Here is a 19,336-nt window from a genome sequence, read left to right as displayed (position 1 = left end):
GCTGCATTAAACGATGGGAAAACTGACTAGCTCTGGGTGATCACTGTGTTGAGAAATACTTATAACTGTTCCAAGTTTCTGCTATGAGAAGTGGGTAAGAAGCATCACTTATTGAACACCCTTTCATAAACTACAAAGAACTCAACCCCCATGTGGACATATACACTGTAGATGCTGATTGCCCTGCAAACCAAGAAAATGAATCCAATCTATTTATCTCCAAAAGCACATAAACCATTTTAGACTTACTAGAAGGCTGTTTATCAAAGTAGGAGATACTGCTTAACTAGACTGAGATTTGCATTGAACAGGTCCTGTACTGGGGCTGCTGTATTGCCATTTGGTGAATGGATTCTGAACTATGCAATAGCTTCTGGTGGAGCCTCTCGATGCCAGATTAGTTACGGCTTTACCTTATCATGTTCTACAAAAAAAAACAAAAAAATTCTTCATTTCTTTTTCTCTCTTAGTTTCCCCTTTCTGTCCTGCTCTAAGCAAGTCTGACGACCTAGTCCACAAATTCCAAAATGACACGTTTCAAGAAAAAATACACGATTAAACCCAGATCTCCAACTTCCAACATAGACCCCCACTACCATGTCTCCTTCTCCAACATCAGGGGTTTATGTTCTAACCTTCCAGAAGTTGAAACCCAATTACAGGAGACTAAATCAGACCTTTTATTTTTAAGCGAAACTACATTGGACAGGCTATTTCCCTAGATGAGTTCGTAATTAAAGGATACTCTAACTTAACTTCTAAATATAAGTCCCCAGACGTACCTCTCCATCGTACAGTATATCAAAACACTATGGCTGACTTGGATAGCTTCCATACATTTATATTGGATCTACCTCTGCGTTCCATGTTTAAAAAGGATGTGTCCTCTATAGTATCAGGCCTGACGGAATGGTTAATTGTAGATATAGACCGTTTCATACCCTCGGAAAAGTTCCAGCAAAAACCTAACAGCTAGCCATGGTTCTCTCCAGAATCTGCTGCTGCCATTGTGCACAGAAATCACTTTTTCCACTGCTTCCAACGTAATAGATGTATAGAAACTAAAGCCGCTTTCAGGACTGCCAGCAACCATTGTAAGAAAGTAATAAAGAACTCAAGAGAGTTGTATGCTCAGTCCGTCAAGTCCAAAGTAGCTAAGCAGCGGCTTGGTTCCAACCAGTTTTGGCAAATAGCAAACAAAATCCTGAACAGAAGCGTGTGCTCTATCCCAATTATCATCAATGGACCTGAGGTAATCTCGTCAGCATCAGACAAAGCCAAACTCTTTGCCAAGAACTTTGCAGCTAATTCTACCCTTTGCGACCAAGGCCGTCAACCCCCAATATTTCCTCATGTATCAGAAAACACGCTATGTGATATACATATATCTGTACGTGATGCCAAGCTAATCAAAAACCTTGATTCCAGTAAAGAAACTGGCCCTGACAGTATTCCAATTATAGTACTCAAAAAACTTCAATCAGAACTAGCGTCCATACTTACAAAACTGTTTAAACGTTGTCTTAAGGAGAATAGCTTCCCATCACCCTGGAAAATCTCATCAGTATGCCCTGTATTTAAGAATTCAGGTGATCGCTCATCCCCCTCTCAGTACAGGCCAATAATCTCCCGTACGTCATGAGTAAGTTGCTGGAATCTGTGTTAAATACAGAAGTAATCAACCATCTCAGCAAAAATAACCTTCTTAGTGACACACAATATGGTTTCCGTTCTGCTAGATCTACAGCAGATGTGCTTACAGTTATATCTCATAGGATTAGCGAATCTCTCGATGGAGACAACCTTTCTAGAGCAATTGCTCTTGACATATCTAAGGCCTTTGATAGGGTATGGCATAAAGGTTTACTTCACAAGATCTCTAGCTATGGTATAGCTGGAAATATCTTCTCAATTATTAAATCATTTCTTTTTGATAGGTTCATAAGAGTAGTAGTTGATGGCCAAAAATCAGAAGCTCACAGTATTAATGCTGGAGTCCCTCAGGGGTCCATCCTGGGCCCAACTCTTTTTCCTGATCTATATTAATGATCTTCCAAATCACATCCTTCCATCATTTTTAGAAATTTATGCTGATGAAACTACCATCTATGGTAGCACATCTAAGACAGTAAACGACCAAGTTCTCTTCGATTCTCTCTCCTCTGAACTTTAGCATGTGGTACAATGGGGAAAGGAGTGGTTGGTTACTTTTAATGCATCTAAAACCAAGCTTCTCTCTTTACATCATCAACGTTCTGATCCTCATCTGGCATCAATTGAAATGAATGGCTCTCATCTTCAGGAGGCCTCAAGTTTTGACAAGCTTCTGAGCTTGACCTTTACTCCTGATCTTAAATGGAACACGTACATTAAATCTGTTGCCAAGGCCACTGGGAAAATGGTGAGATCCTTCTATCGATCCACTAGATACCTCACTGGTGATGCAATTCTCTATCTATATAAGAGCCAGGATGGAATACTGTTGCCACATCTGGGCAGGAGCTGCTAGAAAGGACTTGTCCTGCCTTGAGTTCAAAATAGACTTCGTAGCCTCGTAGATGTCCTTTTCTCTTCCCTGCAACCTCTATCTCACAGAAGAGATGTTGCGAGCTTGTCTCTGCTGTATTGTTATTTTCATGGAAAGTGTTCGATTGAGCTTCAGTCTATGGTCCCCCCTCGCCAAACTTTCACAAGAAACACTCGTCTAGCTGAAAACACTATCAATAATTCCCCCCACTCGTTATCTGTGCCTAAACCTAAACGTAGATTCCATGAACAAAGCTTCTTTCTTAGAACTGCATGCCTGTGGAATTGTCTTCCGTTTTTCTGCTTTCCAGCTGACTACAATATGGCTGTCTTCAAGTCTAAAGTAAACAAGTTCTTGATGTGTAGTTCCACTTGTTAACAAATTTACCGAATTTTCATTACTAACAATTACTATATCATCCAATTTCTACTGTACACTCTTTAACCCTTATCTCCTCGAGTGGCCTCTTGGCCTTGATAAGTGGGGATGCTTATGTAAAAAAAAAAAAAAGGTCTATTGTGAACACAAGCTTGTTGCAAGATGGCCAAATCAAGAAGTCTACTGATGACATGTATGTGGATAAAAGTATCACATCTGCAATCACTGTTGCTAAACATTTGTCACGCTTTTGACTGGCCAGCAAAACTCTAGAAGAAACAAAGTATAGGGCCAGATTGCTTGGCTTGACTGTTTGAGGAGTGGACGATACTGTGCCGTGTAAGCGCAAGAACAAGTTACCCAATGTCCCAGATAATATCAACCAGAGGAAGATGTTCTCTTACTGCAGAAGGCTCATTGGATATTTCCTTCCATCAAGCAGTCCCCTACCTGGGGCTTACACTTGAACTCTATATGAGATACATAAATATTTGAATGCTCTATTAAAGTTCTTCATCTCTCAGAAAATTAGTAAAGAAGTTGAGAACATAATTTTCCTCTCCCCAGTTGACCATTTTAATGTTATAGTATATCTTTTTTTTTGGTCTCTTGGACTTACTGAATTTCAGGGAAAAAATTTATCAGGTCTGGTAGAGTATCTAGCTTCGTGTTGCTACTTTAGGTAACATCACTTGGAGAAGGTGCACCATCTATATATATAAAAGCGAAAATGTGTGTACGTATGTTCGCTTTTTGTGTATGCCCAAGAAAGGCTTTTTTCAGAGAAGCGCTCAGTCGGCTCACAACTTCTTAACACTTTTTATATCACATATAAATCAGAATATCTCCGAGTTAACAATGGATCTTGCCTGTCTATTTAATTTGCTCCACTTCGGGAAGATAAATATTCAACAGTTTTCACTCGCTGCATGTGGATTAGGCCTTTTCCTATAATAAAAGTGACACTAATTCTGGCGGTATTTTTCCAGTCGCCATCACCGGAAATGTCTGAAAGCAATCAGATTTTTTTTTTTTACATGGTGGTCACCACTTATCAAGGCCCGGAAGCCACTCAGGGATAAGGGTTATTGCAAGTACAGTACGTTAGTGTGGAGATTTGATGAAGTGTTTACTTAAAGGGGCGGTTCATTAGGAATTTGTTAACGTTGGACTTGAAGACATCCAAGTTGTAGTCAGGTGGGAAGCAGGCAGATGGAACAGAGTTCCACAGGCGTGCAGTTCTAAGAAAGAAGCTTTGTTCATGAAATCCACGTTTTGATTTAGGCACAGATAAAGAGTGGGAGAAATTTTTCACAGTGGATTCAACTAGATGGGTGTTTTTCGTGAAAGATTGGCGAGGGGGGACCAGAGATTGGAGTTCAGATGAGCACCTGCCATGGAAATAACGATAAAACAAGGATAGGCTCGCAACGTCTCTTCTGTGGGAAAGAGGTTGCAGGGTAGAGAAAAGGGCATCCCCCACTAAGCCACAAAGTCTATTTTGTACTCTGTCAAGGCAGGATAGGCGGTTTTTAGCAGCTCCTGCCCAGATATGGCAGCAGTATTCCATCCTTGGACGTACTTGGCTTTTATATAGATAGAGAATTGCATCAGTAGTGAGATATCTTCTGGAGTGGTAGAAGGATCCCACCATCTTTCCAGCGACCTTGGCAACAGACTTGATGTATGTGTTCCATTTCAGATCAGGAGTAAAGGACAAACCCAGAAGCTTGTCAAAACATGGGGCTTCTCCTAGACGAGAGCCATCCATTTCAATTGATGCCAGATGGGGATCAGAGCGTTGATGATGTAAAGATAGGAGTTTGGTTTTAGATGCATTAAAGGTAACCAGCCATGTCTTCCCCCATTGAACCACGCGCTCGTGATCAGAGGAGAGAGAATCAGAGAGAACTTTGTCATTTACAGCCTTTGATGTGTTGCCATAGATGGTCTTGTCATCAGCATAGATGTCAACGAATGATTTAAGTATGTGTTTATTGATGTAGATCAGGAAGAGAGTTGGGCCCAGGATTGACCCTTGAGGGACTCCAGCATTAATACTGCAGGCCTCTGATTTTTGTCCATCGACCACTACTCTTATGAGACTATCAGAGAGAAATGATTTAATGATTGAGAAAACATTTCCAGTTAAACCGTACCTGGAAATCTTGTGAAGTAGGCCCTTATGCCATACCTTGTCGAAGGCCTTTGATATGTCAAGAGCAATTGCCCTAAAAAGGAAGCCTTTGTCAAGAGATTCACTAATCCTGTGAGATATAACCGTTAGCAAATCTGCGGTAGATCTTGCAGAACGGAAACCATATTGTGTGTCACTAAGAAGGTTATTTCTGCTGAGGTGGTTGACTATTTCTCTATTTAATATGGATTCCAGCAACTTACTCATAACACACAGGAGACTTATTGGTCTGTACTGAGAGGTAGATGACTTATCACCTGAATTCTTAAATACAGGGCATACTGATGAGGTTTTCCAGGGAGTCGGAAAGCACTTCTCCTTAAGGCAACGCTTAAACAGTTTCGTAAGTATGGGAGCAAGTTCTGGTTGAAGCTTTTTTAACACTATAATTGGGATGCCATCAGGGCCAGTTGCTTTATTGGAATCAAGGTTCTTGATTAGCTTGGCGACCTCAGGCACAGATATGTGTATGTTACCTAGCTTGTTCTGTGTTATAGGAGGAAATATGGGGAGTTGATGGCCTTCGTCGCATAGGGTAGAATTAGCTGCAAAGTTCTTTGCAAATAGTTTGGCCTTGTCTGATGCTGAGGAGATGACCTTTGGTCCATTGATAATGGTTGGGATAGAACGCACACTTCTGTTCAGGATCCTATTTGTTATTTGTCAAAACTGGTGGGAACCAAGCCGCTGATCAGCTACTTTGGATTTAACAAACTGGGCGTATAGCTCTCTCGCATTTTTTATTACTCTTTTACAGTGGTTGCTGGCATTCCTGAAAGCAGCTTTAGACTCAGTACATCTATTATGTTGGTAGTTATGGAAAAAGTGATTTCTGTGCGCGATAGCAGCAGCACATTCTGGGGAGAACCATCGCTGGCTGTAAGGTTTTTGTTGGAATTTTTTAGATGGTATGAATCGGTCTATGCCTACAATTAACCATTCGGTCAGATCTGATACTATAGAGGACACATCCTTTTTAAACATGGAATGCAGAGGTAAATCAGATATGAATGTAAGGAAGCTATCCCAGTCAGCCATAGAGTATCAGTATACAGTACGGTGGAGGGGTACGTCTGGAGACTTATTAAATTTCATTTTTATCTTAACTGATACAACGGAGTGGTCGGAGGATCCTATAGGAGAATGAACGGAACATGAACATAGCTCAGGGGAAGTTGAGAGAAAAAGGTCTAGGAGGCTTGCATATTGACCAGTAGTATCGGGCACACGGGTGGGTTCGCGACCCCTCATCGTCTGTCTTATTTGAATGGGTCAGCCATTCCATGACATGGACGTTGAAGTCACCACAGATGTGGATGTTAGCCGAGGGATGTGCAGACAGGATGTGGTCTATTTTCTCAGATATACTCTTAAAGATAGTAACTCCGCTGTTATGGGGCCAATAGAGGGCAAATATAAATGCAGTGGTGTAAGCAAGTGCAACCCGGAAGCACATATAGGGTAAATTACGCTCTTCTCTAGAGATATCCCTGCCACATGGGAAGCTATCTTTCATGTAGGCACATATTCCATGGCCATGGCAATTTTGGCGGTCAGATTTAGCTGTTAAGTTAGAGTATCCGTTAATTATGAACTCATAGAAGTGGTTGGCCCTATTCCAGTTTCGTCTCCTGTAATTGGGTTTCAACCTCTGGAAGGTTGGAATGTAGACCCCTGATGTTGGAGAAGGAGACCTGGTAGTAGGGGTCTACGTTGGAAGATGGGGTTGTAGGTTTATTCGAGTTTTTTTTCTGGAGATATTTCATGTTGAGGTTTTGGGATTTGTGGAACAGGCCGGCATACTTGGTTAGAGCAGGATAGAGAGGGAAAGTAAGACATCAATGTGGAAATATTTCCCTTATATCAGACAATTGCTATTCAAATTGGACAAGGGGAGCTGCCCCTCCAACATCTTGAGGAAAATAAAAATAGAAACCCCCGCAGTCAAAATTGACCTCATTAAGACATTAAAACATACACCTGCAAATTCTAAGTAATTAAATAAATTCAAACGTATTTCCGTTAGTATGTCGCGGTGGCCCAATGGTTAACGTCGCATGTTTTTTTTTCACACTTTAATTTCCAACTTTGCCTCAAGGGTTCGATCCTCATACACACCTACCAAAACTTTTTTTTTTATTTTAACACCCCTACCCCCGGGAGTTTTGTGTTACCTCCAAACACTCGAGCAACGGCGGGTACCCCCCCCCCGCTAGTTCCTTATAAAAGTCAAAGTGGGTTAACCATTTTGAACAGTCATAATTTAGTGACTAATTGTGCTACCAAAATAAATTTTGTATCATTGTTTGTCTTCAAAAGATCTATATGCATACATTAAAATTTTTTCTTTTAGATAAATTTTGGTTTGAAATAATTAAAGCTAACAAATTCTGAAGCAAGGAGATTCTTCTAGAGAAAAAAAAAAATGAACTAAAACTTGCAATTGTTTTAAAGAAGTGACATTAGCATATATTAACCGCACAAGTTGACTACTTCTAACACATTTTGCATAACTCTACTGTCTGTTATAGCGATAGGTAGCTTCAATAGTTTGAGCATGTAATATGTCATCTTGGAAGAAAATTAATTTGTGATGTAATCCTCACTTCACCACGTTGGTGATGAAAGCGAATTGGTGGAAAACAACCAGCAAAGAGGACTTGGCTGAGCTTTTGAGTCCACAAATATCCTCAAATATTTATTTACGGAGTTTGGTTTGGTTGTTTTATGACATATCAACCCTTTTTGGGTTATTTAATGATAAATCAAATAATTTTAGAAAAAAAGGTTTTATGGTTCAAGTTCTTTATATATTCAAATATTTATTCATGGTATTTGGTTTGGTTGTTTTGTAAAGGAAAATTGTTTTCGTTTTTGAGTTTGTATTTGTTCAAAGCCTGCATTTTTAGTTTTACACTGAACATTGCTTTATGGACAAATAACACACAAGACAGTAAATGTTCTAATTTTCAACGGACTTTGAAAGATTATAATTCGGTAGTTAATGAAGCTAAGAAAATAAATAGAAATTTGATCTCATTGTTTATATTTCGCATAAACATATACAAGCCACCTAAATTTTTTTAGATAAAACTAGCAGGCCACCCGGCATTGCCTGGACGTAAGATATGCTTAATTCATGCAGATTACGTATTTATTATTATAGAGACAATTCTCTATCAATTATTATATTGAACCTAATAAATAGTAGGGAGATCAAAACTAATATATAAATATTTATATATATATATATATATATATGAATAACTTGGGTGCCATCAGCTAGAATTGAAACCAAAACATACAATTGTCCACTCTCATTTCTTAGCCTCTGAGCCACACCCATATATTTATATATATATATAAATAAATTCACCTGTCATCCCATTTTTAAAAGATGGAATCACTCAATTGTCAAAGACAAGATTCAAATGTCCTCTAAGCGAATTTGTGTAGCACGCCACTCTGTTTGTCAGCGATGGCGCTTGATGTTTCCATGCCCACTCCACCGTCCACCGCTCTCCGTCGAATTCGGCTCGGAAGTCCTGATCTTTGATCGACAATTTTCTTTCCTCCCCGGCCTTGTTGATCCCTCTGGGGGCGTTCTCCGTCACTCAGCTAGTCCGAACCTCACGTTGTCACATGTGATGGTAACACCTCCAAGGCGGCATATAACATCCATTCCAATGATGGCTTGAACGCCAGGCACCAGGCGATCAGTGACAATTGCATGGACCCTCATCCGACGTTCAGCAATATCAATAGTGACGGTCTTCCTCCCTCGACACTTCACTCGCGACCCATCGAATGCCACTACTTCACCCTTCCCTTTCCATCTTCCAACCAGGGTAGTGTGCACCATGGTAGTGGTGCAGCCAGTGTCAATCAGGGCCATAACTTTCCGTCCTTCCACCGCAATCTTCTGTTTGGGCATCTGCTGCGGGTGCGCCTCTATTCTCAAATCGGGGCGGCCGCTGGCGCGTCGGCCTCCCCTCGCCAGTTTCCCGAACTTGTGCATTTTATCGCTAAATGGCCTCTTCAATTGCATTTGTAACACACTGTCCGTTGCAAGAACTTCCTGCAGTCTCTTCTCATGTGTGGTCCCCCGCATTCGAAGCATGCGATCCCCGGGTTTGGCAGATTCCTGCCCACATCCTGCTGTACCGTTGCTGTCGTTCCTCCAGGCTCCGTGGGCTGGGTGCTCACCAAGATTTTTGCAGTTTTAAGCAGCTCACTCACATCCAGCGTCTCCACTCCCGGTACCTGCTGCAACCTTTTCGATATCTCTTCCGGGAATCCGGTAACAAAAGTCATCTTGACTATGTGACTCGTGGCATGTCCCCTGATGCCCGACAACTCAACCAATCTCCTTATCTCATTCGCGTAGACATCCACAGATTCACCAGTCCACCTCTTCTCTTTCAACTTATTAAAGGCCTCGAAAGGCCCCTCTGCGAAAGCTTCGATCAGTCGACCCTTGATGGCGTCTGCGTCACCCTGTTCCCGCTCGCTGAGCTCCAAATAGAGGGCCAGTGCGTCCCCTTCTAGAAACAGTGGTATTACTGCGGCCACATCATCCAGCTTCTGAATCCTTGCTACAAGGTCCACTTTTTTAAGCCACGCCACCACATCACCGTCGCCATTAAAAGGTTTAATCATGTTGCTTAAGCCTGCGTTGGCCATCGCCAAAATAGCTTGATGTAAAATGGGGGGGGGGGTTCACCTCAAATACACAAACGGAATGTTCAAGAAAGATTATCGCTACAGTCCTCTGTCTCTTGTCTCTACTCTCGTTGCCTTCTCTCCTGGCTGATCGGGAATCATCTCCCAGCACCCAGAAATGAACATCGTTTTATAGGTTCCATCTTCACGCACACACGAGATTATGCGAGAACGGATGAAATAAAAATGCTGGCCGCCATGTTTGTTCTTCCTTTTCTTCGCCTGAACTCACTCGCTGAGCACCCACCGTAAGACTTCTCTTTCTTGCTTCTAACCACACCAACTCATTCTCTGTGAATGCTAAGCTGAGGAGTTTGAATGAAGTACTTTCAAGTAATGTATGCTTGGTTAAAGCTATTGATGGTTGAGAAGGTTTCTTATAATTATTAAAGAAAACGAGCTTAGTCTTGGCAGCATTGAACGTTACCATCCATTTTTGACCCTGTTCCACTACAGACTGGAGGCCTTCCTCTAGGGTTTCTGCCTTGGGTATGTGTTCATTCGTTTTCTCTTCATACCTGTTATAGAGGATGGTGTTATCAGCAAATATACCCATCTCAAAGACTACTTTATCAGGCAGGTCATTTATGAATATCAGGAATAATAAAAGTCCAATGATCAACCTCTGAGGTACACCTCATTTATATCATATTGTTGAGAACAACCTGGATTCTTCTCTTATTTAAGAAGAATTTAATTATGTTAAGTATTTGTCCAGTAATACTATAGAATCTTATTTTCATGAGAAGACCATCATACCATACCCTGTCAAAAGTCTTAGATATATCTAAGGCTACTGCCCTCCCCTACCTTATCCAGTGCATGGTATATACGTTCAGAGATTACAGTTAGAATATCTGCAGTAGAACAGGCTTGCCTAAATCCATATTGATGGCCATACAGAAGTTTAGAAACTGTAAGGTGGTGGACTAGAGCTGGATTAATTATGGACTCAAATATTTTGGCGAAAAGAGGGAGGAGGCTAAATGAAGCGATAATTAAATGGGTTAGTTCTTTCATCAGAATTCTTGTAAACTGGTACCACAGAGGCAGTTTTGCAGCAGTTAGGGAAGCATGATTTGTTAAGGCATTTGTTGAAGAGTTTGGAGAGGAATGGAGCAACCTCAGCAGAACATTATTTTAATAGTACAGCCGAGATTAGATCAAGTTCACATGCTTTGAAAGTGTCTAGGTTTTTTATCATATGTACTTGAGAAGTGGTAATTTTTAAAGCAGTGTGGCTTCTGTCTGCAAAGGAAAATCAGGGAGAGAGTGGTTTGCTGAGTCCAAAGTAGAGTTTGAGGCAAACTGATGGGCAAGAATGTTAGCTCAGGAACTGTTGTTAGAAATAGGTCCAGAAATGAAGCTGGCTGGTCCTCCATACATCTGGATGATCTAAGAGAAGGGTCAGGAATATTACTGCCTGTGTCAAGGAATGGGATAGAGAAAAGTTATGGATGACGCTACCAGCTGTGTCTTTGTAGTTAGAGAAGCACAAACCAATTATTGTGGTGAGCGTTAAAGTCACCAAATACATGTATATGGGCGCTAGTGTCAAGGGAGAGAGCTGCATCTATGCTACCAGAGATATGATTGATAAGAATACAGTTTTGGGTTGAGGGAGAGCGATATAGGTAGCTAACACTACATTTTAGAGCTAGTTTAAAGCACGTGAAGGCCTGGTCATCTGATTCTAGCTTAGATTCCCTAGTCATAGGGAGTGTGATACAAATATAGACTCCAAGTCCATGGATGTGTCTGTCAGAATCCTTACAACAAAGTGGAAGATAACCAGACATGTTAAAGATGTTAGAGGGGATGGAGGAGTGCAAGTTAGTTTCAGTAAGTGCTAAGATATCCGGAGAGTTTGCTAGGAGAAATGATTCTACATCATCCAAGTTAGTTATAAGTCCACAGATATTTGCAACTGCAAGCCTCAAGAGAGGAGGTGAATCATTGTTCAGGGAAACGTATCCTCATGCCAGGTTGTCCTGACAAACCTCTGTACAGAGAGACCTTAGACACTTGAGGATAGTGTCTAGTACGCATTCAAGTTCTGTATGTGTAAAGGTGTGTATATATATATCTATAATATAAAGCTGAACGTCTGTGTGTGTGTCTAGTCACGAATAAGCTACTATATGGTCGACTATTATAGAAAACTGATCACATATAATGATAGAAGATGTATCGAGACACAGGAATGGGTATGTTTGATCTGGCATAATGATGATTCATTAAAATTGTGGGGTCTGCGTACGCGCCTGGTCTACAAAGTATGAAAATAAAAAATTTTAAAATAAAAAAAAAACGTTTACAAGTGTTTTGATATAGATGTATATAATAATACTTTGATAAGTATGTTTTAACTTAGATAGGGATGGTATAATAAAATTGTGGGGTCTGCGTTCGCGCCTGGCCTCCATAGAATGGAAATAGGCACAAACTTTAATAAAGACTTTTCATATCTATCTGCGTAAGTATACTTTGATAATTATGTTTCAGTTTGAAGAAATACAGTATAATAAAATTATGGGGTGTTCGTTCGCGCCTGACCTCCATAGAATGGAAATATGTCACAAAGTTTAACAAGGTTTTTTAATATAGATCCACAGAATATTGTGATAAGTGTTTCAGTGTGAACAGGTATGGTATAATAAATTATGTGGTTTATCTGTTTTATTTTTACTTTCATCATATTTTGCTTTGGTTTGGATACCCTCAAATTCGAAGCTATTTCTTTACAACCCTTCCTATCATACTTTCATAAATCAGAGTTCATTTTCTGTAGGCTGTTTTTGAACCCAGTCAACGACAGGTACTTTTGCTAGTGTGTATATATATATATATATATATATATATATATATATATATATGCACGTTTCATTAAATAGCACATACAACTCTTGTTTGTTTTTCTTGTAATCCTCCTTTTCTCTTTGTCAGACCATTTTCCGAACGTTTTTTCGAGAGAAAATATATAAAGATGAATGCTTTAAAATGTGTGTGCATTTGTCTAAAAGAGTTAATGCAGGGCTGGATGGACTCTATAAAATTCACACCTATATGTGAAATCATTAACTTTTAACTGTATTAGTTACCACAACATAGATAAGATCAAAGCTAATTCAAATCATCCAGACCATCTCACCCATAACTTTCTTCACCTTATAAATAACTTCTAATTTTCTCTTTGTGCTTTAAATTACCTATAGCAAAATGAAAAATTACTTTTTTTATGAATTTGGATTGGGGTTTATTTACCCTCCAGTAGAAACAGCAAGACCATATAGTTGTGACGTGTCTCAACATGGAAATAAAAGTTTGTTTTTCAAGTTAAATTGTGAGATACTAAAGAAAGAGCAAGACTTCAATTTTGATTGAAAGTTCAAACCGTGTAGAACAAAAGAAAGAAAACTTTCATTTTCTTATAGTGCCACATATGATATTGAACGTTCTAAAAAATCTAGAATTTATTTTATGCCCCATAATATAATTTTCAGCAATCTGAGCTTTCATAAGTTGAAGAGAAAACATGCCTGCCTGATATTGAAGTCACTTGGAAACTTAAACGAAAAAATATGTTTTAATAGTTTTGGATGCAAAAAAAATAAATAAATAAAACTGACTTTTTTGTCTTCTCTTTTTCAAACAATTTTTTACTGAAATCATTTGAAAGTGATTCGTTCATCTCATTTTCATTTTTCCGACAATCTATTGTCTAAATTTTTATAAATAATATTTCTTAAAAGATTTTATTGCAAATTATACAAATGAACACATCTCATGATGAAACCATTTAAAAACTAAAAATTAAAATTAATTAAAATAAATATTTCTTTTAAAATTTTTTATTTTAAACTAGAGAAATGAACAAATCTCATGACGGATTCATTTGATAAAAACATGGGCATACCTGAACAAGAATCACCCCACCCCACACACACATATTAATGTCTAATCAATAATAATCCACTGAAAAAATTGCAAAAAAAACGAAAGCCGTTCGTACATGGGGAGGTTGGGGATGTTTATTCTGAAAGCCGTTCTCAGGAAGGGCCGATTCTCGTTCAGGTCCGCCAAAACATGTAGTCACAAGTTCCTTTTCGTTTGTCATGTTTTCTTTGTTTTATTCAAATTCTTGTTAAATACAAAAGATTTCGGTAAGATATTGTTTGAAAAAGAGTAGACGCAAAAAAAAAATAAAAAGTTGTTTTTCTTTTCTTTTTTAGGGTCAAAAACTATTAAAACAAATTTTGTTTCCTATATCCGGATTTCACAATTTTAATTTTCCAAGTGACATCAGAACCAAGCAGCCATGTTTTCTATTCAACCTATGAAAGTCAACATTGTCTAATTTTCTAATGATGCAATTTTACAGCCTTTTGCAACATACTTGAAATCTTAAAAACACAATATATTTATGAAATAGCTTGAGTTACAAGCACAAATATTCAGGATTGTTTAGTTTTTATGACACAAAACAGTTATCTGGATGTTTTAATATAGAATTACCCTCAAGAATATTAACAAAAAGAAAAAAAAAATGAAGTCAGCTTATCTCCTCCCCCCCCCCAAAAAAAAAAGATTGGTTTCTTTGGAGATTGTTGGGTGGGTGGAGGTAATATGGATACAATTTCCTATTTTAAAATTCGGTGCTAGTGCACTTATTGATCCACACTATTTTTTAAATCGTATTTTCAAGTTTAATTAAAGTTTTATCATATGTTTTTAGGTACAAAACCCCCTCCCCATGTTAAGAATGGCTTTCTAAATAATAACGTCATTATTTCAGCACGGATCAATAATTGAACTAATACCAAAAATTGAAATATTTTCAATTTGTATGAAATTTGATCCATTCTTTAATAACTATTGTGAGAAATTCTACAATTATAAACAGGCCCCTCATTGGCTGATTGGCCACCCACTGTCTTTGTTTAGACCAATCAGATTGGTCAAGATTTTAACCGCTTGGCAGGCTTTTGAATACCTTTTCTTTTTTCAGGCAGTACCAGACAAGCAACTGTAGAAGAAAGATGGAACAACTCTCTCTGGATATGAGACATTTGGACCCCTCTACCCTTCGTCTCTTTGAGACTTTATTTTAAAGCCTAAATGATATGCCTAAGTAAAACAGCCGAACCAGAAGGATGGAACTCAACTCTCTATATTCAAAGGCAAGGAGGCCTCTAACTTTTCATCTTGAGACTTTATTTTAAAGCCTAAATGATTAGGCTAACTTATTATTATGCCTCCCAGAGACATTTTAAGGTCAGAATTATCGACCTGTCATTAATGAGTTTTCTTTCAAATGAACATTAATGATGAACTTCTGTAATGTCGACTCAAGTCAAGAATTTAATCTTTCATCAGAAGGCATCAGATCAACCCCTTCAAGCAGCTGTAATTAATCCGATCTTCGAACAGTGCTAAACTCGAATTCCAGTTTCTGCTTAAGATAAAAGACTATTACCTTTCAAGGTGTTACCAGCTCTATACAGAGGAAAATTAGGCAGTTTCTTTTATGCAACAAAGAACGAATAAAATTTCTGTTGAATTTTAGAGGTATGCTTTGCTGTAATTGTTAATTTTTTGCCAATGTGTTGGAGCAAAAACAGGTGAGAAGAAATATCTCACATTATTTAATTTCTTTTTCAGACATCTTAAGCTCCAAATTTTAGTAATTTTTCTAGAATTCAAAGAAATTAATGGATTTTTACCAAAATTGGAATAAGGATTCTAATAGCATATGTTAGTGTTGGGACGATTTGTAAGAAATTCTACAGAAATAAGTTTCATTGGTTGGTTTGACTGCCCTCATTGGTTGGTTTGACCGCCCTCATTGGTTGGTTTGACCGCCCTCATTGGTTGGTTTGACTGCCCATGATTTTGTTTGAACCTATCAGATTGTTTGTTCTTACTAACTGCCGAGGGTATACTTGGCGCCAAATTTATCTTTTCAGACCGCCAGTTTCCACACAAATAACAGGTTGAGATGGACGTAGGAAACTCACTCGAGGGTTGTAACCTCAAAGCCACTTTGTCTCATTGAGAAATTTTAATGCCCTAATGTGGGGTGAAATGTTATTATCATTTGCAAACACCAATGCCCTTATGTTGAGCGAAATATTAATTGCACACTATTGTGCTCTGTGAATTAATTGACTTTCATCATTACAATATAATGACTCTCAGAGGCGAAATTAAGGTCTACAGTTTGACCTGTCCTTTGTCCGTCATTCGGATGGTTATATACAGGAGGACTGCCGGTCTAGCAGCATTCAACTTTGGAAGACATCGAGCTGTTGCAGCTTTTCTTTTGCAGTGGACTTTTGTATCCAGCATTACATGAAGATGAACTATTACCCTTTCTGGGTGTTACCGGCCCAGTACGGCAGATAGCTAAAGATGGCACATCTTTTGTGACTTGGGTCTTTTTTTTAGTAATTGTCTGTATTTTTGAGATGAGTTGTTTTCATTTATTGAGATTGTCTGACTGAGTTCCTCATCTTGGTTGTTATTGTCACAACGTTTCGGCCGTTTTGCCCTCCGGCCTTCATCATAATAATAATAAAGGGTTGGGTTCGAGACTCCTAACAAACGGTTCCCCAGTTCAATACAAAACACCTGATGAAGGCCGGAGGGCAAAACGGCCGAAACGTTGTGACTATAACAACCAAGATGAGGAACTCAGTCTAACAATCTCAATAAATTGGGTCTTTTTACATTTAAAAATAAATTGGGTCTTTTTACATTTAAAAGGTGAGTCTGTTGTAATTTCTGCTTGGTTTTCTTTCATTCTGCCAAGGACAAAACCGCTGTGAGAGAATATCTCACAGATTAATTGGAACCGGGAATCGGAAAAAATCAGAACGTTTTAGGGTATTGGAAACAATATCGGAAAATTTTGTATCGATTTTTCGATGCCAAAAATGATTCCTTTGATTATCTTTTTTTATTTGATTTTGTTGCAATGCAAACAAAATTTTTCACTACTGGTAGCAATAATAAAATAAATATTTATTAATTTTAAACTACCAGTAAAGCTATAATCTAAAAATCGCCCACCACAAGTTTGGTTTTACATCTGGGAAAATATATACACATTTAACGTGTAGTTTTACGGTAATTAGGAAAAATAAAAACTCTGTAGTTAAATATTTAGAGATTTATAAACAGAGGCTGACGAGAGTCTAACACAGACGACTAACTATAGGTTCCCTTAGTTTGGATTTGAAACCAACAGTACCAGTGTTGCTCTGATGGAGCTGTTAAACCTGACATAGTGATATGGAACAAGAAGAGGAAAGAGGCAACCTTAATAGAAGTTAGTGTCCCCAATGATGCTGGGTTAAACAGAACTAAGAGGGAGAAGATAACGAAATATTAACGTCTTATGTACGACATGAAAAGAAACTGGAATCTTAAGATCTGCAATCTACATCATTCCAGTAATTATAGGATCAATCGGACTCATGAAAAAGAATTTCAAAAACTACCTGGCGAATATACTCGGTGGGTCAGGTACAAGAGAGATATAAACAATTAAGAGGATGATTAGAATCTTAAAAAGATCTCTTGATTAGAATGTTTGAAATAGTGAGTACATATCTCGGTAGGATGCCGCGGCGCGGCGCATCCACCAGCAAAAACAAAACGATAAGTAAATTGAATATATATCTTTAATTTTCGTAAGAGGGCCATAAAAGTCAATTTTTTAATTAAAAATGTTAAAAGAAATTAAAATCGAATAATATTAAATTATATCTATTATATATAAAAGATGTGGTATTCAAATATATAAACGTGTCATTCCATTCACTCAACTAAAAAAGTTCGAACTTTTTGTTTTTCAGTTAAAATAAATTATAACAACAAAAAAAAATAAATATATATACAAGGCAGAAACCAAAATAAAAATTAGATTAACAAAATACATAAAAGTTAGGATCATTAAATTTAAAAAGTATGTTATTAAAAACAACAACATTTTTTTTTTTAAAAAGGGGTTTGTTTCTTTCAAGTTTGTAAAAGTTGAGAAATTATGTCAAACTGCTGGCGCCAAAAATCAAAACAAACCCTGGAATGAAATGTAACGTTTTTTAATTCGTTATTTTAAGGGGAAAAAATAGAGGAAAAAGATACCTGTTGATTATTATTTTACTTATTTTTGTATAATATATCCAATTAAATAATGACATGAATAAAGGATACTGGCCGAGTGTGACCAAGCCAAGTCGGTTATCTGATTCCAGTTCGGCCCGGAGACGATCGGTGTCCACCGTTTCACTGCTTCAAGGGGTAAAACAGAGTTTTTCGCCTCTTGTTGTTCAGTTTGTAAACGAATGTCCCATAATTGAATATCCTCAGCCGAGGAAGCAATCATAATGTAAAAATATAACAGTACAGAAGACGAAAATCAAGTCTATGAAACAAAAAAAGAATTCAAAATCCGGTTATTCTTATAACATGACTAGTGACAAACAACAAAAAAAGCAAATCTCATTCAAATCTCGGCGGCACCGTCAACAAAACAAGCAAAGGGAGATAACTAAAAGAAGCACCGAGAGTTATCTCCCTTGAATATGAATTGTTTTAAACCAAAGTAATCCTGAGTGGTCTCTGGGCCTTGATAAGTGGTTATGCCTATGCAAAAAAAAAAAAAAAAAAAAAAGACAAGCCCTTTTCAAAAGATTCTTCTTCCACTTTCAGCCTGTAAGAATGACCACATCGGTCATCATGTGGCAAACCTAAATACTTCTTGAATATGGTGTTGTTATCAGAATCACTAATTTTATTTATTTGCAGAAAAAAGAAAAATTTATACTGAGAAGCTCTGTGTATTCTAAACTAACATTTTAATATCAAATTGTCCGGCAAGTTTTAAAAGAAATTAATTTTTTTAAATATGAATCTTTTTAGATGAGGATGAATAATTTGTATTATCTGGTTTCTTCAGACTGCTGTTCTCACATGTACTAATAAATAGTATATATATATATATATATATATATATATATATATATATATATATATATATATATATATATATATATATGTGTGTGTGTGTGTGTGTGTGTGTGTATGTATGTGTGTGTGTGTGTGTGTGTGTGTGTGTGTTTCAACCTCGAGTGTATTAACTTAATTCTTTACAAGTTTAAAGATTATCCGTCCATATCATCAGATGATTTATCCCGTCTATTGAAATAACTTGTAATACACTCGAGGTCGAAATAATAAAAAAAAGATATTCAGCTCTACTAACGTATTGAGCACTCTTTATCCTTATTTTTATCAAATATACATGTTTAAATATATATATATATATATATTCATCCACATACAGTATTGTTTTGCTGTATCACAGCTCATCAGTGCGACTAGACAGACAACTACCTACAGCCAGGATCGAAACCCAACCGCCCGTACGACAGCCAAGGTTTTGAACCATTACGCTAAGCTGCAGCTGTTGTGCGGGTAGTGAATTAATGATGCTTTGACATCACCTG

General features: G+C 37.8%; 1 protein-coding gene across 4 annotated transcripts in view; it reads right to left on the bottom strand.

Annotated features, from left to right (window-relative positions):
* The window catches only part of LOC145277623 (uncharacterized), a 108,007-nt gene extending 89,667 nt beyond the window's left edge, over window positions 1–18,340 (bottom strand). For 2 of the 4 annotated variants that reach the window (XM_080129172.1, XM_080129173.1), the window contains exon 1: window positions 18,042–18,340. In XM_080129172.1, coding sequence (XP_079985298.1) covers window positions 18,042–18,213 — 172 coding nt within the window. In that variant the 5' untranslated portion in view covers window positions 18,214–18,340. The remainder of the gene's footprint in view (window positions 1–18,041) is intronic. The other 2 variants (XM_080129176.1, XM_080129174.1) reach the window with 2 other exon arrangements.
* Between the last annotated feature and the right edge of the window lie 996 nt (window positions 18,341–19,336).

This window comes from Euprymna scolopes, chromosome 6 (assembly GCF_053919585.1).
Source record: "Euprymna scolopes isolate OS-2025 chromosome 6, ASM5391958v1, whole genome shotgun sequence".
In the NCBI taxonomy this organism is placed as follows: Eukaryota; Metazoa; Mollusca; class Cephalopoda; order Sepiida; family Sepiolidae; genus Euprymna; species Euprymna scolopes.
The sequence above is the reverse complement of the archived record's forward strand: the minus strand, read 5'-3'. Positions and strand labels throughout refer to the sequence as shown.